The 20582-nt window shown below is 45.7% G+C and overlaps 1 protein-coding gene across 1 annotated transcript in view; it reads left to right on the top strand.

Moving 5' to 3' along the window:
- Positions 1-20582, top strand: part of LOC140716268 (uncharacterized) — a 48530-nt gene that overhangs the window by 8162 nt on the left and 19786 nt on the right. Inside the window, exon 3 of the mRNA XM_073028878.1 lies at positions 15255-17013. Coding sequence (XP_072884979.1) covers positions 15255-17013 — 1759 coding nt within the window. The remainder of the gene's footprint in view (positions 1-15254; positions 17014-20582) is intronic.

Below are 20582 nucleotides of genomic sequence, written 5' to 3'. Positions count from 1 at the left end.
CAAGATAATGAAATGGTATTACAAGAGAGCTACTGGCATGGAGAGGAGATTGGCTGACAGGCAGGCGACAAAGAATATGCGAATAGAAGGGTTTTCTGGTAGGCTACCGGTGACTAGCAGTGTCCTGCAGGGCTCGGGTTTGGTACCACTTCCTCCTGTCAATGATCCAGATGATAGGATTGATGTCATTGTGGCCAGGTGAGCGGATGTTACAAATATAGAAGGAGGTTCAGCCAGTGCAGAGGTAGCAGAGCGTCTGCAGAAGGACTTGGACAGTTCGGCAAAGAAGTGGCAGATGGAACACAGTGTAGGAAAGTGTTTGGTCAAGCACTTTGGCAGAATGAATAAAGGTGTAGACTATTTACATTAATGACTTAGATGAAGGGATTGAAAGTAACATTAGCAAATTTGCAGATGACACAAAGCTGGGTAGTAGTGTGAAATATGAGGAGGATGTTAGGAGAATGCAGGGTGACGTGGACAGGCTGGGTGAGTGGGCAGATGCAGTTTAATGTGGATAAATGTGAGGTTATCCACTTTGGTGGCAAGAACAGGAAGGCAGATTACTATCTGAATGGTGTCAAGTTAGGAAAAGGGGAAGTACAACGAGATCTGGGTGTCCTTGTTCGTCAGTCACTGAAAATAAGCATGCAGGTATAGCAGGCAGTGAAGAAAGCTAATGGCATGCTGGCTTTTATAACAAGAGGAATTGAGTATAGGAGTAAAGAGGTCCTTCTGCAGCTGTACAGGGCCCTGGTGAGACCACACCTGGAGTATTGTGTTCAGTTTTGGTCTCCAAATTTGAGGAAGGACATTCTTGCTATTGAGGGAGTGCAGCGTAGGTGCACGAGGTTAATTCCCGGTATGGCGGGACTGTCATATGTTGAAAGATTGGAGCGACTGGGCTTGTATACAGTGGAATTTAGAAGGATGAGAGGGGATCTGATTGAAACATATAAGATTATTAAGGGATTGGACATGCTAGAGGCAGAAAACATGTTCCCAATGTTGGGGGAGACCAGAACCAGAGGCCACAGTTTAAGAATTAGGGGTAGGCCATTTAGAACAGAGTTGAGGAAAAACTTTTCACTCAGAGAGTTGTGGATCTGTGAAATGCTCTGCCCCAGAAGGCAGTGGAGGCCAATTCTCTGGATGCTTTCTGGAAAGAGCTAGATAGAGCTCTTAAAGATAGCGGAGTCAAGGGATATGGGGAGAAGGCAGGAACGGGGCACTGATAGTGGATGATCAGCCATGATCACAGTGAATGGTGGTGCTGGCTAGAAGGGCCGAATGTCCTACACCTGCACCTATTGTCTATTTTCTAAACAGGGAGCAAATTCAGAAATCAGAGGTGTAAAGGGACTTGGGAGTCCTAGATACAAGAGATTCTGCAGATACTGGAAAGCCAGAGTAACATTCTTCATGAAGTGTCTCGGCCTGAAATGCTGATTGTTTATTCCGCTCTATAGGTGCTGCCTGACCTGCTGAGTTCCTCCAGCATTTTATATGGGAGTCCTAGTGCAGGACTCCCTGGAGATTAACTTGCACATTGAGTCATTAGTAAGGAAAGCAAATACAATGCTGACATCACACATCACAAAGCCAATCTTCCGTCCTTGGACTCACTTTACACCGCATGCTGTCGGAGCAGTGCTGCCAGGATAATCAAGGACAAGACCCACCCAGCCATGAATAAGGGATAGGCCATTTAGAATGGAGTTCAGGAAAAACTTTTTTCACCCAGAGAGTTGTGGATCTGTGTAATGCCCTGCTTCAGAAGGCAGGAGTAGGCCACTCGGCCCTTTGAGGGCATTCTACAGATCCACAACTCTCTGGGTGAAAAAGTTTTTCCTGAACTCCATTCTAAATGGCCTATCCCTTATTCTTAAACTGTGGCCTCTGGTTCTGGACTCCCCCAACATCGGGAACATGTTTCCCACCTCTAGCGTGTCCAATCCCTTAATAATCTTATATGTTACAACCAGATCCCCTCTCATCCTTCTAAATTCCACTGTATACAAACCCAGTCACTTGGGAGATTAATAGGACGTTGTAAATTGTCCTGCGATTAGGTTAGGACTGAATCAGGGGATGGACGTGCGGCGTGAAGGTCGGGAACGGGCTTGTTTCGTGCTGTATCTCAATCAATAACTACTGCTATTTGCACTGTTCCGTGTAAAAGTCGGGTACCGCCCTGTGCTCTCTCCCTGAGTCTATTTTCCATCTCACGTTTTTCACAGAGAACGATTAACCCGCGTACGTCTTTGGGCGGCGGGAGGAAAATGGAGCAGGCGGGGGACCCCCACGGGTCAGAGGGAGAACGTGTAAACGCCACACACACACACACAGAGAGCGGTGGGGAGGCGGGGATCGAACCCCTGTCGCCGGGGCTGCGAGGCGGAGGCTCGAACCGCTGATCCACGGCGCCGCCCACCAGGGAGTCACGTGACCGCAGCTCGCGTTAGCGGGTGCGATTGCAATCGATCCGGAACGGAATGTTAAATTACATTGTGAACGGATGTTAGGTGTGGCGATGTCCATCTGTCCCCCAGAGCGAGGTAATGCACACAGATGGGCAGGGAGAGACATACGTGTCAGAGACAGACACACATTCACGAACACAGGAAGAGAAACAGACATCGCAATGGAGACAAAGACAAAGAGGGAGAGACACACAGAAACAAACACAAGCAGGTTCGGTGGGGGGGGGGGGTAGATATTTAGACTGGAAAAACAGGAAGAGGAAAACACACACACACGAGAAAGGAGGGTCCTTGAGTGATTTACAGACACCCAAGTGTGTTTGCCAGGAGAGAGAAGTTCACTAAGAGGCAAAGGAAAAGAGAGTAACACGCACAAAATGATGGAGGAACTCAGCAGGCCAGGCACCGTCTATGAAAATGAGTCAATGTTTCGGGGCAAGACCCAGTGAAGGGTTTTCCATTTTGAGTACATTGCTTTGATTTACAGCACCCGCAGATTTCCTCCTGCTTGTGACAGGAACAGAAAGGTTCTGTTCAAGATCACAGGCGTCCGCGCAGACAAATTGACATTGTAAGAGAGTCTCACACACAGGATGTCCCTGGGCACCCAACATACCAAAGAGATCCCATTAAATTCAAAAGTCTGACATGCATACATACGTGATTCCTAAATATGACAAATATTTTTGCCCCTCACTCTCACCGCTTTTAGTAACTGTTCTTTCTTCTCGTTCCCCTGTGCTTTTCATGCCAGCCCTTCCAACACTGGAGGGAAAGTCACTGGATATATTTAAAATGGAGTTTGATGGGTCCTTGATTAGTCAGGTGTCAAAGGTTATATAGAACATAGAATAGTACAGCACATTACAGGCACTTCGGCCCACAATGTTGTGCTGACCCTTAAACCCTCTCTCCCATATAATCCCCCCCCACCTTAAATTCCTCGATATACCTGTCTAGTAGTCTCTTAAACTTCACTAGTGTATCTGCCTCCATCACTGACTCAGGCAGTGCATTCCACGTACCAACCACTCTCTGAGTATAAAACCTTCCTCTAATATCCCCCTTGAACTTCCCTCCCCTTACCTTAAAGCCATGTCCTCTTGTACTGATCAGTGGTGCCCTGGGGAAGAGGCGCTGGCTGTCCACTCTGTCTATTCCTCTTAATATCTTGTATACCTCTATCATGTCTCCTCTCATCCTCCTTCTCTCCAAAGAGTAAGGCCCTAGCTCCCTTAATCTCTGATCATAATGCATACTCGCTAAATCAGGCAGCATCCTGGTAAATCTCCTCTGTACCCTTTCCAATGCTTCCACATCCTTCCTATAGTGAGGCGACCAGAACTGGACTCAGTACTCCAAGTGTGGCATAACCAGAGTTTTATAGAGCTGCATCATTATCCTGCGACTCTTAAACTCTATCCCTCGACTTATGACAGCTAACACTCCATAAGCTTTCTGAACTACCCTCAGATCTGTACCACCAGATCCCTCTGCTCCTCCACACTTCCAAGTATCCTGCCATCCTACGGAGAGAAGACAGGAGAATGGGGTTGAGAGGAAAATATATCAGCCGTGATTGAATGGCGGAGCAGACTTGATGGGCTGAATGGCCTAAAGTGTGCAAAATGATGGTCTGAAGTATGCTAAACAGAGGAAGACACGCTGCATATTCAGCGTCGGAGAATCGCACACATTCACACAGACGCACAACAGACAGCACACATACACACGTGTACACACAACTGTACAAATGAAATGTGACACTGTAGTTAGAAGCACTGCCTCAGTGCTCCAGGGTGCAATGAAATTCCTTGAAATAACCCTGTGGTCTCAGTCTCAGAGACTCGTAACGGAACATCTTTCAGGCAGGTGAGCCCTCGCAAGGCGGCGGTAACAAACCTGATTCCGATTTTCATGCCGTTTATACCCTGGGTGTGTTTGTTTGTTTGCACGCGGCAGAAAACTTGAACTTATAGAAGTCCTTTAGCTAGAGGGTGATGTATCAGCGAAATTCTTTGTCACAGGCAGCTGTGACAGCCAAGCTGTTGGGTATATTTAAGGCAGAGGTTGATAGATTCTTGATTAGTCAGGGCATGAAGGGATACGGGGAGAAGGCGGGAGATTGAGGCTGAGGGAGATTGGATCAGCCACGATGTAATGGCAGAGATTCGATGGGCCCAATGGCCTAGTTCTGCTCCTATATCTCTTGGTCTTATAACCCTCCTTTGCACCTCATTTCTGTTGTAAATTGTAGTCATTTTAAAGTCTTTGCACTGTGCAGCTGCCTCAAAGCAACAAATCTCAGGCCACATAATGAAGTGATATTACATTAAACCAGACTGTGAGGTGAAGTAGTTATTTTGTGGTTATCGGATGACAGGGTGAAAATTAAGTAATAGTGGAACGTTGAGAATGATGTGATACCCGCACTTTCTGAGATTACACTTAAAATGAGACTGGAATTTAGAAGTACTGAACCTACCTGACAGCGAAATCGAATGTCGCTTTGTGCGGCGCGGAGAAAAACAAAACCTTTGCATCAGCTTCCCCCCTTCAGCAAAATCACCTTCATTCAATGCCCTCTGGTTCTGACCTTCTGCATTGAGACCAGGCTTTCCTTCGACTCTCTCTGGGCACATCACAACATACTGGGTGACAAGTGACCAGTAGCATTCACATGGCCAAAGTCACACACGGTGTCAATCCGCTACGAGGAAGCCCAGTCCGCCTGCTCTTAGGGTTCGATGGCATTGCTGACACGGTGTTCACCACCGTGAAACGGCAGGAGGGTCACAACGATCAGAAGGTTGTTAGAAGCAACCCTGTGAATGCCTTGGGCTTTTAGTACTGTAGATTTGTGGGACATGCCCAGAATGTGTGACTACACCGGGGAGAGAAAGTGAGCCAAGTCACAGAGTGGTAAAGGACAGAAATGACCTGTTCTGATGTTGACAGGAAGACAGAAATTTGATGTTGTGTCAGAATATCTGAACTGTGCCCAGTTAGAAGATGATTGTGCTGAGCCTCACTGCAGTACAGCAATAGCAGGGGTTATCATGGAGACTAACATTATCTCGGCTGAAATGTTGCCCTTCACCTAGTGATGTCCTTTGTGAACATTTCACAGGGTACAAAAGGCAAAGGATTTGTGTGTGGGAATCTCGAAGCACAACAGCGCACCAGTTCTGCTGTGTCTGTCGGTTCATGAGCGCGTGGACGTCACCGATTCACAAATGTGCAGGCGGAGAACTCGCCACCCCGGTCATAGCAAGGAACACCCCAAACCTGTGTTCATTCTAGGTGTGAGATTTCCATGAAGCGGCCTGGAGATAAAAGTTGTAAATTGCCCTTAATTCATAGCAATTACCTTGGTGGTAACAATGTAGTCGTCGACAATCCTTGGAACGGAAGTCGAATCTCTTCCCAGATGGAAATGTGCACCAGGTTTGTGTCCGTAATGAAGTTTCTGTTTTAACCTCTTATTGAAATCCAGTTGGACCAGGACCCTGAGAAGATGTGTATATGACAGGAGGCAAATAATGTTCTGATCGTTGTTTCATGTGGAACTAAGGGAAGGTCAGTTCAGTGCGTGGCCTTGAGTACTGCAGCTCTTAACTAGAGATGACTCCCAGAACAGATAACAGCTGAAGAATAAGCTGAAAACTTGTATAAAAAATGAACTTTATAAGCTGTAAAGCAGAAGCTGCCTAATATCATTTGAGGAGTGCAGGTGCTTCTCCTTGCAAGTAATAAACATGTTTCTGAACAGATCCACTCTGTATTTATTGTTTCTTTGTTATAAGACCTAGCAAAAGGTATGCGATGAAGTTCACAGGGAAAAAACATTGACTGGTCATCCCTCTTTATAGATGTTGTCTCATCTGAGGTGTTCCTCCAGGATTTTGAGAAATAAAACACCATTTTCCAGTCAATCGGTTTCCAAATGTTGTTGATCTTTCATTTCTAGTCACACCCTGCTGGTCTGATTCCCTCTTTCCCACTTTCTAGAGCCCTAAATCCTGCCCAGTGCTGGCCTATCTGTGGTTTCTGACCCTGCTCCATTGTGTTTAAGTTGCTCCTCATTTCCAGCATCTGCAGAACACCTTGTGTTTTTGTTTTTATCTGCATTTATAAGCAGGTTGGACTTTGACTTTTGACATATAGAATGCCTGTTTGTATTGAGTACATTGTGTGTGGGAGCTTGATGCATTAAAGGAACTGCTGAGTTCTCCACATCAAAAATACTGACTGGTTTTGAGGCACGTGGCAGAGGATTCCACAAACTCTCAAACAAGATAAAAATATGCAGATGCTGAAAATCCGAGCAACACACACAAAATGCTGGAGGAACTCAGCAGGCCAGGCAGCATTTGTGGGGGAAAAAAGGTACAGTCAATATTCCAAGCCGAAACATTTCGGCTGAACTGGAGGGAAAAAAAAGCTGAGGAGTAGATTTAAAAGTTGGGGGGAGGGGAGAAATAAACACCCATTTTAATTCCACTTCCCATTCCCATAAGTCTATCCATGTCTTTCTCCACTGTCGTGATGAGGCCACACTTAGGCTGGAGGAACAACACCTTATATTCCGTTTAGGTAGCCTCCAACCTGATGGCATGAGCATCGATTTCAGAAATTTCTGCTAATGCCTCCCACCCCCTCCGCACCTTCACCATTTCCCATCCCCTTTATCTCTTTGCCCACCTATCGCCTCCCTCTGGTGCTCCTCCCCTTTTTCTCTTTCTTCCATGGTCTTCTGTCTCTCATCAATCAACTTCCCAGCTCTTTACTTAATCTCTTCCCCTCCAGGTTTCACCTATCACTTATTGTTTCTCCAGTCCTGCCGAAGGGTTTTGGCCCGAAACGTCGACTGTACTCTTTTTTTTTTACCATAGGTGCTACCTGGCCGGCGGAGTTCCTCCAGCATTTTGCGTGTGCCTGCCAGAGACGTCGAATGGCGCCTCGCTTACCCAGAAATCCTCGGGTGTCAGAATCCGCCGGCGGTGACCCACCGATCAAATGCGCAGGCGTAAGGGTTGCAGTTGGTTCCGTAGACGGCGCATGCGCCCAATGGACAAAAGACTCCGCAGTGTTGGCAGCAGGTAGGAGCGGGAGTGTGGAGGGGGGTGGGTAAGGTGTCGGTCAGTTTGAGTTGATCGACTCACTTTCTCTTTTTCTGGATGACCTGGACTCTTGAGCGGGTCCCGAGGCCGTATACGCGGCCGGTATCCGGCGGAGTTGGTGGGAGAATTAGGATTGGAACAAAGCCTGGGGTTGGGAATGGTTCTCACGCCGGAAGGCGGGACAGAGATGGCAGGAAGTGACGAAGGAGACGGAAGCAGCGAATGGGAGGCAGTATTGGGTGACAGGACTTGTATGGAAGAAGGGTGAAGGATAGGTTTCTGGGGAAAGGGAAAATGAGGATTATAGTGGCTTATCATCCAGTGATGAAGGCAGGAGACAGGACTTAAATAAAAGAAGAAGGGAAGAACTTAAGCAATACACACAATGTGCTGAAGGAGTCAGCAGGTCAGGTATAGATGAGAGGGAGGAAGAAGTACAAGGTTGCAGGTGATGGATGAAACGGGGAGGGGTTGAAGTAAAGAGCTGGGAAGTTGATTGGTGGAAGAAATAAAGGGCTGGAGAAGGGAGAGTTTAGTAGGAGAGGATGGAAGAGAATATTTTTAGCTTCTGTTGAGTTTTTGAAAATTTTGGGAGGAACGGTGGGCACAAAATCCTTAATAGACGGGCCACCCTGAGTGTCTTGTAAAGATAGCAAATGTTGTGAGAAAGCTTTGGGGTTAGATCTGTGGGAAGGAAGGAAAGTACCGCCGAGGAATTATATTGAATGACAGTGGCTTTGGGGAGTAATCACTGGAGTGCCTCTAGATGGACCGATTTAAAAATAATTTAATCGGGGGTGGGGAATGATGTGGATGCTAAATGTTTGAAAGGGCTTTGTGGTTGAGTAAGAACAGATAGCCTGTTGGTATTAATTAAATTTAATGGGTAAGAAAGTTGCTGGGTAGAGCTAATTTTGTTTATACAAGTTATACAGTTTGAGTCTATGTCCCCCCCCCCCCCCCAATGGATGTTTTTTTTACTAGTTTATTTATTTATTGTCATAACAATATGAACAGCCCTTCTGGCCCTTCGAGCCACACCCAATTAACTCAAGCCTAATCACGGGACTATTTACAAGGACCAATTAAACTACTAACCCGGTAGCTCTTTTGGACTGTGGGAGGAAACTGGAGCTCCCAGAGGAAACCCACATGGTCACAGGGAGAATGTACCAACTCCTTACAGGCAGCAGCAAGAATTGAACCTGGGTCACCTGAAAAGTAAAGCATTTTCAGTGCCTGAATTTGGGTCTTGTAGCAACTGTGTGTTCAGGTGAAATGTGCTGTGGTGGAGAACATGAATATGGTAATTGTGGAGAAGGTGTTAGACTAAAATGTGGCAACTTCGAGGAGGAACTTGTGCAGGGAGCCCTGATTATATGAAAGCTTTTTGGATGCCTCTAGGGTGCCTGAGACTTACACAGTACTGTAGTAATTTAATTTTTATGTATTGCACTGTACTGCTGCCACAAAAAAAACAAATTTCATGACATGTATGAGTGATGATAAACCTGATTCTGATATGGTCTCTATTGTGGACTGAGAGTGGGAAGGGGACAGGGAGAGGGGAATCACGGTTGGGAAAAGGGGAAGGGAGAGGGAAGCACCAGAGAGGCATTCTGTAATGATCCAAGAAACCAGTTATTTGGAATCAGATGACATTGCCTGGTATCTCGGGGTTGGGTGTGTCTGTACTCACACCAGGCACACAAAGATATTGTTGATTTTTTTTAATATAAACTAAAGTGTGTCACTTTCATGACAGATGGGGTCGATTGTACAGCACAAAGTAAATGTGGAACAGATAAAATCGTAACTATTTAAACTACAGATAGTTTATTGAACAACACCCCATCAAGAATAGCTGATCCTCTAGTGGGCTTAACCGTGAGCTGCTCTGAAAAGCCATCTCGCAGGCACTCTAGAAATCCCCCTGTAATTCAGCACCAGCCTGATTTTCCCAATCTACCTGCGTATTGAAATCCTCCGTGACTATTGCAACATTGTCCTTTTGGCATGCATTTTCTACCTCCTGCTGTAATTTGTAGACCACGTCCTTACTACTGTTTGGGGATCTGTATACAATTTCCATCAGGGTCTTTTTACCCTTGCAGTTCCTTAGCTCTGTCCACAGTGATTCAACAGCTTCCAACCCAACGTCACCTCTTTGTAATTATTTGATTTAATTTTTTACCTACGGAGCCATGCCACCCCCTCTACCTTCCCACCTGTCCTTTCAATACAATGTGTATCCTTGGACATTAAGCTCCCAGCTATAATCTTCTTTCAGCCGTGATTCAGTGATGCCTACAACATCTCACCTGCCAATCTGTAACTGTGCTGGAAGTTCATCTACCCTTCTCCGTATACCATGCGCATTCAAATAAAACACCTTCGATCCTGTACGGGTTTCCCCCGCTATCCAAAAGTAGATGTTCCTATGAAACCTTTCGTAAGCCGAAATGGCGTAAAGTGATGAAGCAATTACCATTCATTTATATGGGAAAAATTTCTGAGCCAAAAAATAACCTACCAAATCATACCCAATAACACATAAAACCTAAATAACACTAACATATAGTAAAAGCAGGAATGATATGATAAATACACAGCCTATATAAAGTAGAAATAATGTATGTACAGTGTAGTTTCACTTACCAGAATCGGGAAGACAGCGAGCACACTGGAAGGTTCATACGTTTTTCTATCATACTGTTCTTTGTAAGCACTCAAACATCCTGCAAACCTGCCCTAAACCTATGTGCTTTTTCAAAATTAAAGTCATACTTTTCTGCAATCATTGGAGCACTGTCAATCGTAGCCAAAATCTCACAACGTTCAAAGCTATGGGGGCTTGATGCTGAGTGTAGTTCCGGGGGAAGGAGCTTGGTGGCGCCACTCTCGCTGCTCGGGGTGCGCACTGCCTCTATAATGGCTCGCTTCAAAACAAACGCTGAACGCTATTTCCCTTTTCGCCTTTTTTCCGTAGAAGCAAAAATCCTCTTCGGATTTCTTTCGGTTAGCGAAAACAGGTACTAATGTAGGTCTTTCGTAAAAGCAAAGTGGCGTAAAGCGAACTTTTGTAAAGCGGGGGATACCTGTATTCACCCTTTTCCGATTTTGTCTCAGTGGGCTAAATGGACCAATTCTGCTCCTAACTTACAGTCTTATAGTCTTAAGCTTGTTAGCTAATGGTCAAGAATATAAGGAATTGATTGAAGATTTACCAAGGTTATGCTGACGTACGACGTGATTGGAAAATGGGTGATGGTGGAGGTTGAAATTTGGGGAGACAGTAGTGGAGATGGTGATTATTTTTATTATCTTTGTGAAAGATTAATAACTGTTATAGGTGTTAAGGGAGTCCTCGTGCAGGATTGCCTAGAGGTTAATTTGCAGGTTGATCAGTAGGGAGGAAGCCAAATGCAATGTTAACATTCATTTCAAGAGGACTAGAATATAAAAGCAAGGAAGTAACACTGAGGCTTTGTAAGGCATTAGTGAGACCTCACTTGGGGGTATTGTGAGTACAGGTGTCCCCCGTTTTTCGAGCGTTCGCTTTACGGCAGCTCGCTGTTACGAAAGATCTACATTAGTACCGTAGATGTCGGATTATAAGCCGCTACTTTTTTCCCACATTTTGAACAGCTTTGAACTCTGCGGCCTTTAATCCGGAGCGGCTAATACATGGTTTTTTTTCATGCCGCCTCGTAAACATTTTGCCTCGTAACAGTAGACCAATAAAATTGATGAGTAGTTCACAGAGGTCCAATGAAATTGTACGATAAATCAAGCGCACTTTCACAATTAAATTATTGTAAATCAGTCATTTGTACTCACCCTCATCAACATGGAAAATACTCGAAGAAAAGCAAGACCCGAGCGCATCAGACCCGATTAGACCCGATCGCGTTACGCAAGCGCGTCAGACCCGAGCGCATCAGACCCGATTAGACCCGATCGCGTTACGCAAGCGCGTCAGACCCGAGCGCGTCAGACCCGATTAGACCCGATCGCGTTACGCGAGCGCGTCAGACCCGAGCGAAAACGCTGCTTTTAAGTTAAAGGCGATCAATAACTTTTCCTGGTAGGCTGCAGTATATATATTTTTACCAGTCGCTAGGAGATATTGGAATGTTGTTCGTGCTGTTCAGTAAAAAAGTATATGCAACGTAATTTGTGTTACCGATACGTATGTATATTTAAAAGTAGCGGTGCGGCCTAAAATCCGGTGCGGCCTTTACAATTAAAAAATTGATTTTATTTCTAAAATTAGAGCCAGTGGCTTTTAATCAGGTGCGCTCTGTAGTCCGGAATCTACGGTACCTGTTTTCGCTAACCAAAGAGGATTTACACTATTTACAAAGAAAAGACGCCCACTTTATACGTGTGTTTACCCAGAGAAAGACTACAATGACCGTGAAGCCTTGTGCGGGCAGTTCTTTACGTATGCGTGTACATGCTGATTTTTTTTTTCTCCAAATCGATTTTGGCTCGCTGTCTTCCCGATTTTGATAAGTGAAACTACACCGTGCGTACAATATTTCTACTTTATATAGGGTGTATATTTATCATATAATTCCTGCTTTTACTATATGTTAGTGTTATTTTAGGTTTTATATGTTATTTGGTTTAATTTGGTAGGTTTTTTTTGGCTCTGGGAACGCTCAAAACTTTTTCCCATATAAATTAATGGTAATTGCTTCTTCGCTTCACGGCATTTCAGCTTACAAATGGTTTCATGGGAATACACTACCTTCGGATAGCGGGAGAAACCTGTAGTTATTTAAGAAAGGATGGGCTGACTTTGGAGAGGGTGCAGAGGAGGTTCTCGAGATTGATTCTGGAAATGAAAGGGTGTTATATGAGGAGTGTTCGGCAGCTCTGGGCCTGTACACACTTTAGAAGAATGAGGGGGGATCTTATTGAAACCTATCGAATATCGAAAGGCTCAGATAGAGTTGATGTGGAGAGAATGTTTTCTATCATGGAGGAGTTTAGGACCAGAGATCACAGCCTCAGAGCATAGAGATGTCCATTTAGAACAGAGATGAGAAAGCATTTCTTTAGCCAGAGTGTGGTGAATCTGTGGAATTAATTGCCACAGACGGCTGTCGAGGCCAAGTCTTTGGGTATATTTAAGCAGAGGTTGATAGATTCTTGATTTGACGGGGCATTAAAGGTTACAGGGAGAAGGCAGGAGAACGGGGTTGAGAGGGGTAATAAATCAGCCATGTTGGACTGGCAGCGCAGACTTGATGGGCTGAGTGGCCTAATTCAGCTGCTGTGCCTTATGGGTAAAGAGGTCCAGAACAAGAGGAGGAAGAATAAAGACGATTTTTCTAACACAAGCGTTTTGTGTTTTGTTTTAATACAGCACTAATAGACATTTTTATTGACTGAAATAGACTCTTCATCCGAGGTTAACTTGGATTAGTGTTTTGGACGCCGTGGTAGTGTAGTTGTTAGCGTAATGCCATTACAGAACAGGTCATTCCCACGTCTTTAAAGAGTCTTCATATGTCCTCCACTGGGGATGTGTGGGTTTTCTCTGAATCCTCTGTCCTCCTCCCGCAGTCCAAAGACGTACCGATCAGTAGGTTAATTCAACTTTGAAAATTGTCCTGTGATTAGGTTAGGGTTACCTCGGGGTTGTCGGGAGTTGCTGGGCAGTGCAGTTCCAGGGGCCAGAGGGGCCTGTATCTCTAAATAAATAATTTTTTCCTGAATTCCTATCCTTGTCTGTAAATAACTGGAGCTCGGCAGTATCTGAGAGATCCCGTTTCCTCCACGTGCGCTTCCAAAAACACGTCCTACAGACTGGCGGGGAAAGGGCCGCAACTGTTGCCTGTGGCTGACCCTGTATCTCATTGCTCTGAGCTCCTGTGTGAGCCATCAAACGCTCCTCATGCCTCAGCAAGTTCGTTGCTGAAATAACCTCGTCTGGATCCTCTCCAATGCCAGTGCATCTTTTCTTAGATAAGGTGCCCAAAATTGCTCACAATATTCCAAATGCAGTCTGATTGATGTCTTAGAAAGTCTCGGCATGAAATCCTTGCTTTTGTATTCTAGTCCTATCAAAATAAATTCTAACATTGCATTTGGCTTCCTCACCACAGACTCAACTTGCAAGTTAATCTTCAGGGAATCTTTCAGGACTCCCAAGTCCCTTGGCACTTCTGATTTTTGAATTTTCTCCCAGTTTTGAAAATATTCCTCTATTCCTTCTACCAAAATACACGACAGCACACTTCCCTACGATGTATTCCGTCTGCCGTTGCTTTGCCCATTCTGCCAATCTGTCTTAAGTCCTTCTGCAGACCACCTGCCCCTCCACCTATCTGTATCACCCACAAATGTGGCCACAAAGCCATGGATTCTTTCATCCGAATTATTGACAAAAAGCTCAAAAGGAAACTGTCCCAACACTGATCCCCTGCAAAAGACCACCAGTCACCAGCAGCCAACCAGTCAAGGCCCTCTTTATTCCCACTCTTGCTCCCTGACTGTCAGCCAATCTTCTGCCCATAGAAGTATCCATCAGAACATGTTTTACACAGTTCTCTCTGGATACGTAATGATATCAAACTCCTTTGTCCTGGGTAACTAGTGACCTGTAGCTTTCAGGTCACAAAAGGGCCACGTATCAACAACGTCCAATGAGGTAGACTAATGCCTCTCTCCCTCCCCCCTCAATAGATGCAATGTCATCGATGAATTCATCACTATCGAATTCCTTGCAGGGGGTCGTGCGGGAGAGGTCAGTGCCGCTAGAAAGTCTCCAGGATCAGCTGTGAGATATGTGCTCCTTGTGCCGTAGGACAAGAACAAAACTTCAGAAGGAAAAAAAATGCTATTGGGGGAGAGACAAACTGAGTGTGCCGTCACAGATTGCAGAACTGGCTCAATTCGATACAGACAGGGAAACAGAGAATTTGATGGTCGTTCCAAGTGCCTGATCTGTGCCCAGTTAGAAGATGAGTTGACCCTCCAATTTGGATTGAGCCTTGCTTTGACGGTGTCAAGAGGCTCAAATGATCTCATCTGAAACTCTGACCTTCACCCTTTTAATGTCTTTTGTAAATCTATTTACAGGTTAGGAACGGCAAAGAATTTGTGTGAAGGAACCTCAAGTCCATCAAAACATCAGTTGTGTCGGTCCAGATATTTGAGGAAGGACCAGCTATTTCCTTTGTAGCACCAATATTTCTGTTGACGATCCTTGGAGATGGCGAAGTACCTCATCCCAGTTGGAAATGTGCTTTGTCGCTGAAGCAAAAGTTTTCTGTTTTAACGCAGCTAAAATCCACTGGAACTGGGGTGCTGAGAACGCACCAGCAATCGTTCACTGGAGATCAGTTCTTCAACCGCATTCATTGTGCAAGGGATTCACTACATCCTGACATCTGACTTGATGAATCGTCAGAGAATTGATAGCAGGGAGAGATCATTCAGCTGCTCTCGGTGTGGGAAGGGATACACTCACTCAGCCTTCTTCACACATTCATCTGGGTGTGTGGGAGGGGATATTCTCAGTCACCCAGCCTGGAGGTACACCAGCAAGTTCACACCACAGTGAGACGGTTCACTATTTCTGCGTGTGGGAAGAGATTCACTCACTCAGCCCTCCTCGAGACACGCCATTGAGTTCACGAGGGAGAGAGACCGTTCAGCTCTTCCGCGTGTGGGAAGGGATTCACTAAGTCATCCCTCGTGATGAGACACCAGCAAGTTCACCCCGAGGAGAGGCCGTTTACCTGCTCAGTCTGTGGGAAGGATTATATTTGGCCATCCGAACTGTGGAGACACCCACAGGTTGACACTGGGGAGAGCCCCTATATCTGTTTTGAATGTGGGAATGGATTCCTTCAGTCATCCTACCTGCACGCACACCAGTCAGTTCACACAGCTGAGAGGCTGTTCATTTGTTCTGATTGTGGAAAGGGATTCACTCGGTCATCTAATCTGCTGACACACCAGCGGATTCACACTGGGGAGAGGCCGTACATCTGCTCTGAGTGTGGGAAGGGATTCACTCATTCATCTGATCTGCTGACACACCAGCGAGTCCACACTGGGGAGAGGCCGTTCACCTGCCCAGACTGTGGGAAGAGATTTACCCAGTCATCTCAGCTGAAGGTTCATCAGCGAGTTCATACTGGGGAGAGGCCGTTCACCTGTTATGAATGTGGGAAGACATTCACTCGATCAGCCCACCTGCAGAGACACCAGTCAGTTCACACTGGGGAGAGGCCGTTCATCTGCTCTGAATGTGGGAAGGCATTCACTCGGTCATCCCACCTACAGGCACACCAGTCAGTTCATACTGGGGAGAGGCCGTTCACCTGCCTGGACTGTGGGAAGGGATTTACACAGTCATCTGACCTACTGGCTCACCGGTCATTTCACACCGGGGAGATGCCATTCACCTGCTCAGACTGTGGGAAGGGATTCACTCAGTCATCTCAGCTGAAGGTACATGAGCGAGTTCACACTGGGGAGAGGCCGTACGTCTGCTCTGAATGTGGGAAGGGGTTTATTCGGTCGTCCAACCTACAGACACACCAGCGAATTCACACTGGAGAGAGGCCATTTACCTGCTCAGTCTGTGGGAAGGGATTCACTCGGTCGTCTGACCTACTGGCACACCATTCAATTCACACTGGGGAGAAACCGTACTCCTGCTCAGACTGTGGGAAGAGATTTATTCAGTCATCTCAATTGAAGGTGCATCAGCGAGTTCACACTGGGGAGAGGCCGTACATCTGCTCTGTATGTGGGAGAAAGTTCAGTCGGTTATCCCACCTGCAGACGCACCAGGCTGTTCACACCGGGGCGAGGCCGTTCACCTGTTCAGAATGTGGGAAGGCATTCACCCGGTCATCCCACCTGCAGACCCACCAGGCAATTCACACTGGCGTGAGACCGTTCACCTGCTCGGAATGTGGGAAGGGATTCACTCGATCGTCTGACCTGCTAGTACACAAGTCAGTCCACACCGGGGAGAAGCCATTCGTCTGCTCAGACTGTGGGAAGGGATTCACTCAGTCATCTCAACTGAAGGTTCATCAGCGAATTCACACGGGGGAGAGGCCGTACGTCTGCTCTGAATGTGGGAAGGCATTCACTCGGTCATCCCACCTACAGACACACCAATCAGTTCACGCTGGGGAGAAGCCGTTCACCTGCTCCGACTGCGGGAAGCGATTTTCTCAGTCATCTGACCTACAGGCACACCAGTCGGTTCACGCTAGGGAGAGGCCGTTCACCTGCTCAGACTGTGGGAAGGGTGTCTCTTGGTCGTCTGACCTACTGGCTCAACAGTCAGATCACACTGGGGAGAGCTTATTCATCTGCTCTGAATGTGGGAAGGGATTCACTCAGTTATCCCATCTGGTGAAGCAGCAGTGAGCTCACACTGGGGAGAAAGTTCAAATAAGCTGCATGCTGGGTATTTCACTGTCACAGTTGCTGAATCCAGAGGCAAGTTCAAGAGTGACTGTCGGTGTCAAACTTTGCAATTATTACCGCGGCTCATCACTCCCTGGTCACTGGGAATGGGAGGAGTTTCCTCTGCTGATGTTCACCATTAGTGGGACTGGAGTTTCATATTCTGCATCTGTGACTAATAAATCAGTTCTATTTTAAACTCTGTCTCAGATGCTCAGTGAATCTACAACACACCCAGTGTGTTAACGTTCCTTATTCCCTGCTCTTTTCTCGGGATTTATGACTCCGACCATAATTGTAGTTCTGAGTTTATCTGACACGCAGTACAAACACTGTATCTTTCAGACAAGTAGATCAACGATTTTCTATCAATTGAAGTGGAATATTGAGGTCAGGTCCGAAGTCCATAACCAGATGACATCCATACCATGGGAATAATTGACACTGAGGCCTCAATAGAAAATACTGGGTCCAATTTCTGGTGAATTAAAATGCCGATAGAGCAGCATGGGAAGGAACAGACCGTGCTTCTCTTTTGTTTCTTTAGCGAATTGCCTTTGTAGAACGCCACCTAGTCCTGGACCCTTCTGCCAAGTGAGACCATTGTTTCTTCTGTCCTGTCTGGGTGCATAACGCAGAGGTGTTGGGTGCAAATTGACCTGCAGCATGGATGGTACAAAAGTTCCACACATTAGCCATTTCCAGCGAGAATGTCTAATCGCCCCTCCCTCGGCGTTCATTAGCAGTGCCGTTTCCGAGTCCACCGCCGTCAGTCTCCTCCAGGCCGCAGTGATGAGAAAGCCTCCACGAGTAGCTGCGTGAACACTGTGCGCTCCTAGTGGGGCAGTGGGACATGCCCGGATTTGCTCAATTATGGAAACAGACAGAACCCATTGAGCCAAGTCGCAGATACGTGAATGGCAGGATTCTCCCATTATGATAAGAACGGGTGGACAGGGAATTTGATGCCGAATCCAGATAGCTGGACAATGACCAGATGGAAGACGAGGATTTGTTCTCTCCACTTGTGTGGAGCCTCACCCTAACAACATGATATCAGAACTCACCTTGACTACTAGAACTGCCTCAGCTGAAGTGTCCACCTTTGCCCTTCAATGCCTTTATAAACTTATTTCAGGGTAGAAAAGACAAATGAGAGGTGTGCAGTGTTCTCAAACGCAAGAACGTAATCAGTTCTGCTGTGAATGTCAGTTCACCATCGATCTTTGAATGTGGCGGTGGAGCTGCTAAATTGATACCACACCGGTCGTAGCAAGGAGAACCTGGACATGTGCTCCACGTAAGGGTGAGATTTGGCTGAAGCAACCTTGTAAATTGCCTTCAACTTACTGGAGGAGTGAACAGGCATTTCCTGTGTAACACCGGTATATCGGTTGTCGATCCTGGGAAAAGGGGATATATCTCATCCCAGCTGGAAGCACGCTTTGTGTCAGAACTGATGTTTCCTGTTTTAACTCAGTGACACCCACTGAAACGGGGAGCTGAGAACGCACCAGCTTTTGTTCACTGGAGTTCCCGTATCTTCACTGGAGACCAGAAGCTCGGCTGCTTGAAGAATGGGAGGGATTCACTACGTCATTCCCCTGATGATGCACGGGGGAGCAAATCGAGGAAAAACATGTCTGACTGTGGGGAAAGGTTCAATCGTTCATCCAGACAGCAGACACACAAGGGAGTTCACGGTGGAAAAACGTTATTTGCCGGCTGTGTGTGTGGGAATGGATTTCTTTTCAGTCTTCCAACTTGCATAAATGCAGCAAGTTGACACTGGTGTTAGAATTGGTCGTTTGTTATGTTTATAATAAGGTATTAATTGAATTAATGAGATTGAATTAATGAGATTTTAGCAAGACTGAATTTGTAATTCCTCTAACATATAATTTGTATTTTCACAATATGTGGTGTTAGATTCCACCTGCTGATGGCAAAACAATATAAGTTATATAACGGTTAATAACCTTTCAATTTTCATTGGCTAAGTGTTAAATGTACTATGTTTGTGTGTGTCTTCCAATAGACCCTCCCTTACCTCAGGAATTTGCCTTAACTCGCTGTAAAAATGTCTGTTTCTGCAAAAATCACGAATCTTGATTCTTTGTTCTTTAGTTTCTGCTCATCTCCTGGTAGTAAAACTGTTGTCCTATGCTCTGTGTCTGTTTCTTTGTGTTTAACTTTCAATAAACAATCCTGAAGTAACAAGTTTTCAACTCGTTCTTGGACTCCTAAAAGAACTGTGGATTGGGAAAAAAAAAATCCAACAATTTTGGCACCGCGAGCAGTACGGATGATAAACAGATTTTGAAAATTCCCTGGACAAAGTAGGAATGTTCAGTGTGTAAAGCTCTATTTTGTTATTTGTGGTGGATCCATGCTAAATATTCTGGGTTTTTAGCACAACTCTACTAAAGTACTTAGGTTTGTGACTATTGATACCTTTTGGGCACAACTCTACTAAAATACTTAGGTTTGTGACTCTACTGATACTGTGGGTCAACTCTATTGCTATTTTGGATGCAGCTCCGGTAAAATTTTGGATTGCAACTCTATTGGTGTTTTAGGTTATAACTCTAGTATTATATTTTTGTTCGTAACTCTAGTTATACATTTTGGGTTGCGATTCTAAGAAATGTGATTGACATCCAAGTGAAGAGTAGCCTTTGAGATTGAAATAAATTATTAACCAAGTTTGAGAAACAAACTGCAGAATCTCCAGCTGTGAACGAATAGATAACAGAGGGTTTGAGTGCTTACTTATCTGGAAGAAATGTGCTATTGATGCCAAGTCTAATAAAAATTGGCTCATGGGTGATGTTGACAAGATATGGAATAAGATTCAGAAAATGTCAGGAAATAAAACTGTGGACTGGATGCCAGCAGTGTTACCAAAAACCCTGAGGCTGCTGAGTTAGAGTTAGATAAAGGAATTTAAATGTGAACGTGCAGAGTTAGAAAACATAGCGTGTGAACGTGGTGAACTGACTGAGCAAGTAAATAATTTAACTAATCAATTGGGGGTGTGGCAGGGAAGGAAGAAATGTGTAACATGCTGAAGGAACAGTACAATCCAAACAAATCACCTTATTAACTGAACGAGTGAGAAAGCAGCATGATAAACGTAACGCACACAAAATGCTGGTGGAACTCAGCAGGCCAGGCAGCATCTATAGGGAGAAGCGTTGTCGATGTTTCAGGCCGAGACCCTTCGTCAGGACTAACCGAAAGGAAAGATAGTAAGAGATTTGAAAGTAGTGGGGGGAGAAGACCGGAGTGGGGGGGGGGGGGCGGGGGGATGAAGCTAAGAGCTGGAAAGGTGATTGGCGAAAGTGACACAGAGCTGGAGAAGGGAAAGGATCATGGGACAGGAGGCCTCAGGAGAAAGAAAGGGGGGGGAGCACCAGAGGGAGATGGAGAACAGGCAAATAACTAAATATGTCAGGGATGGGGTAAGAAGGGGAGGAGGGGCATTAATGGAAGTTAGAGAAGTCAATATTCATGCCATCAGGTT

Source organism: Hemitrygon akajei, chromosome 25 (assembly GCF_048418815.1).
Source record: "Hemitrygon akajei chromosome 25, sHemAka1.3, whole genome shotgun sequence".
Classification (NCBI taxonomy): domain Eukaryota; kingdom Metazoa; phylum Chordata; class Chondrichthyes; order Myliobatiformes; family Dasyatidae; genus Hemitrygon; species Hemitrygon akajei.
The sequence above is the reverse complement of the archived record's forward strand: the minus strand, read 5'-3'. Positions and strand labels throughout refer to the sequence as shown.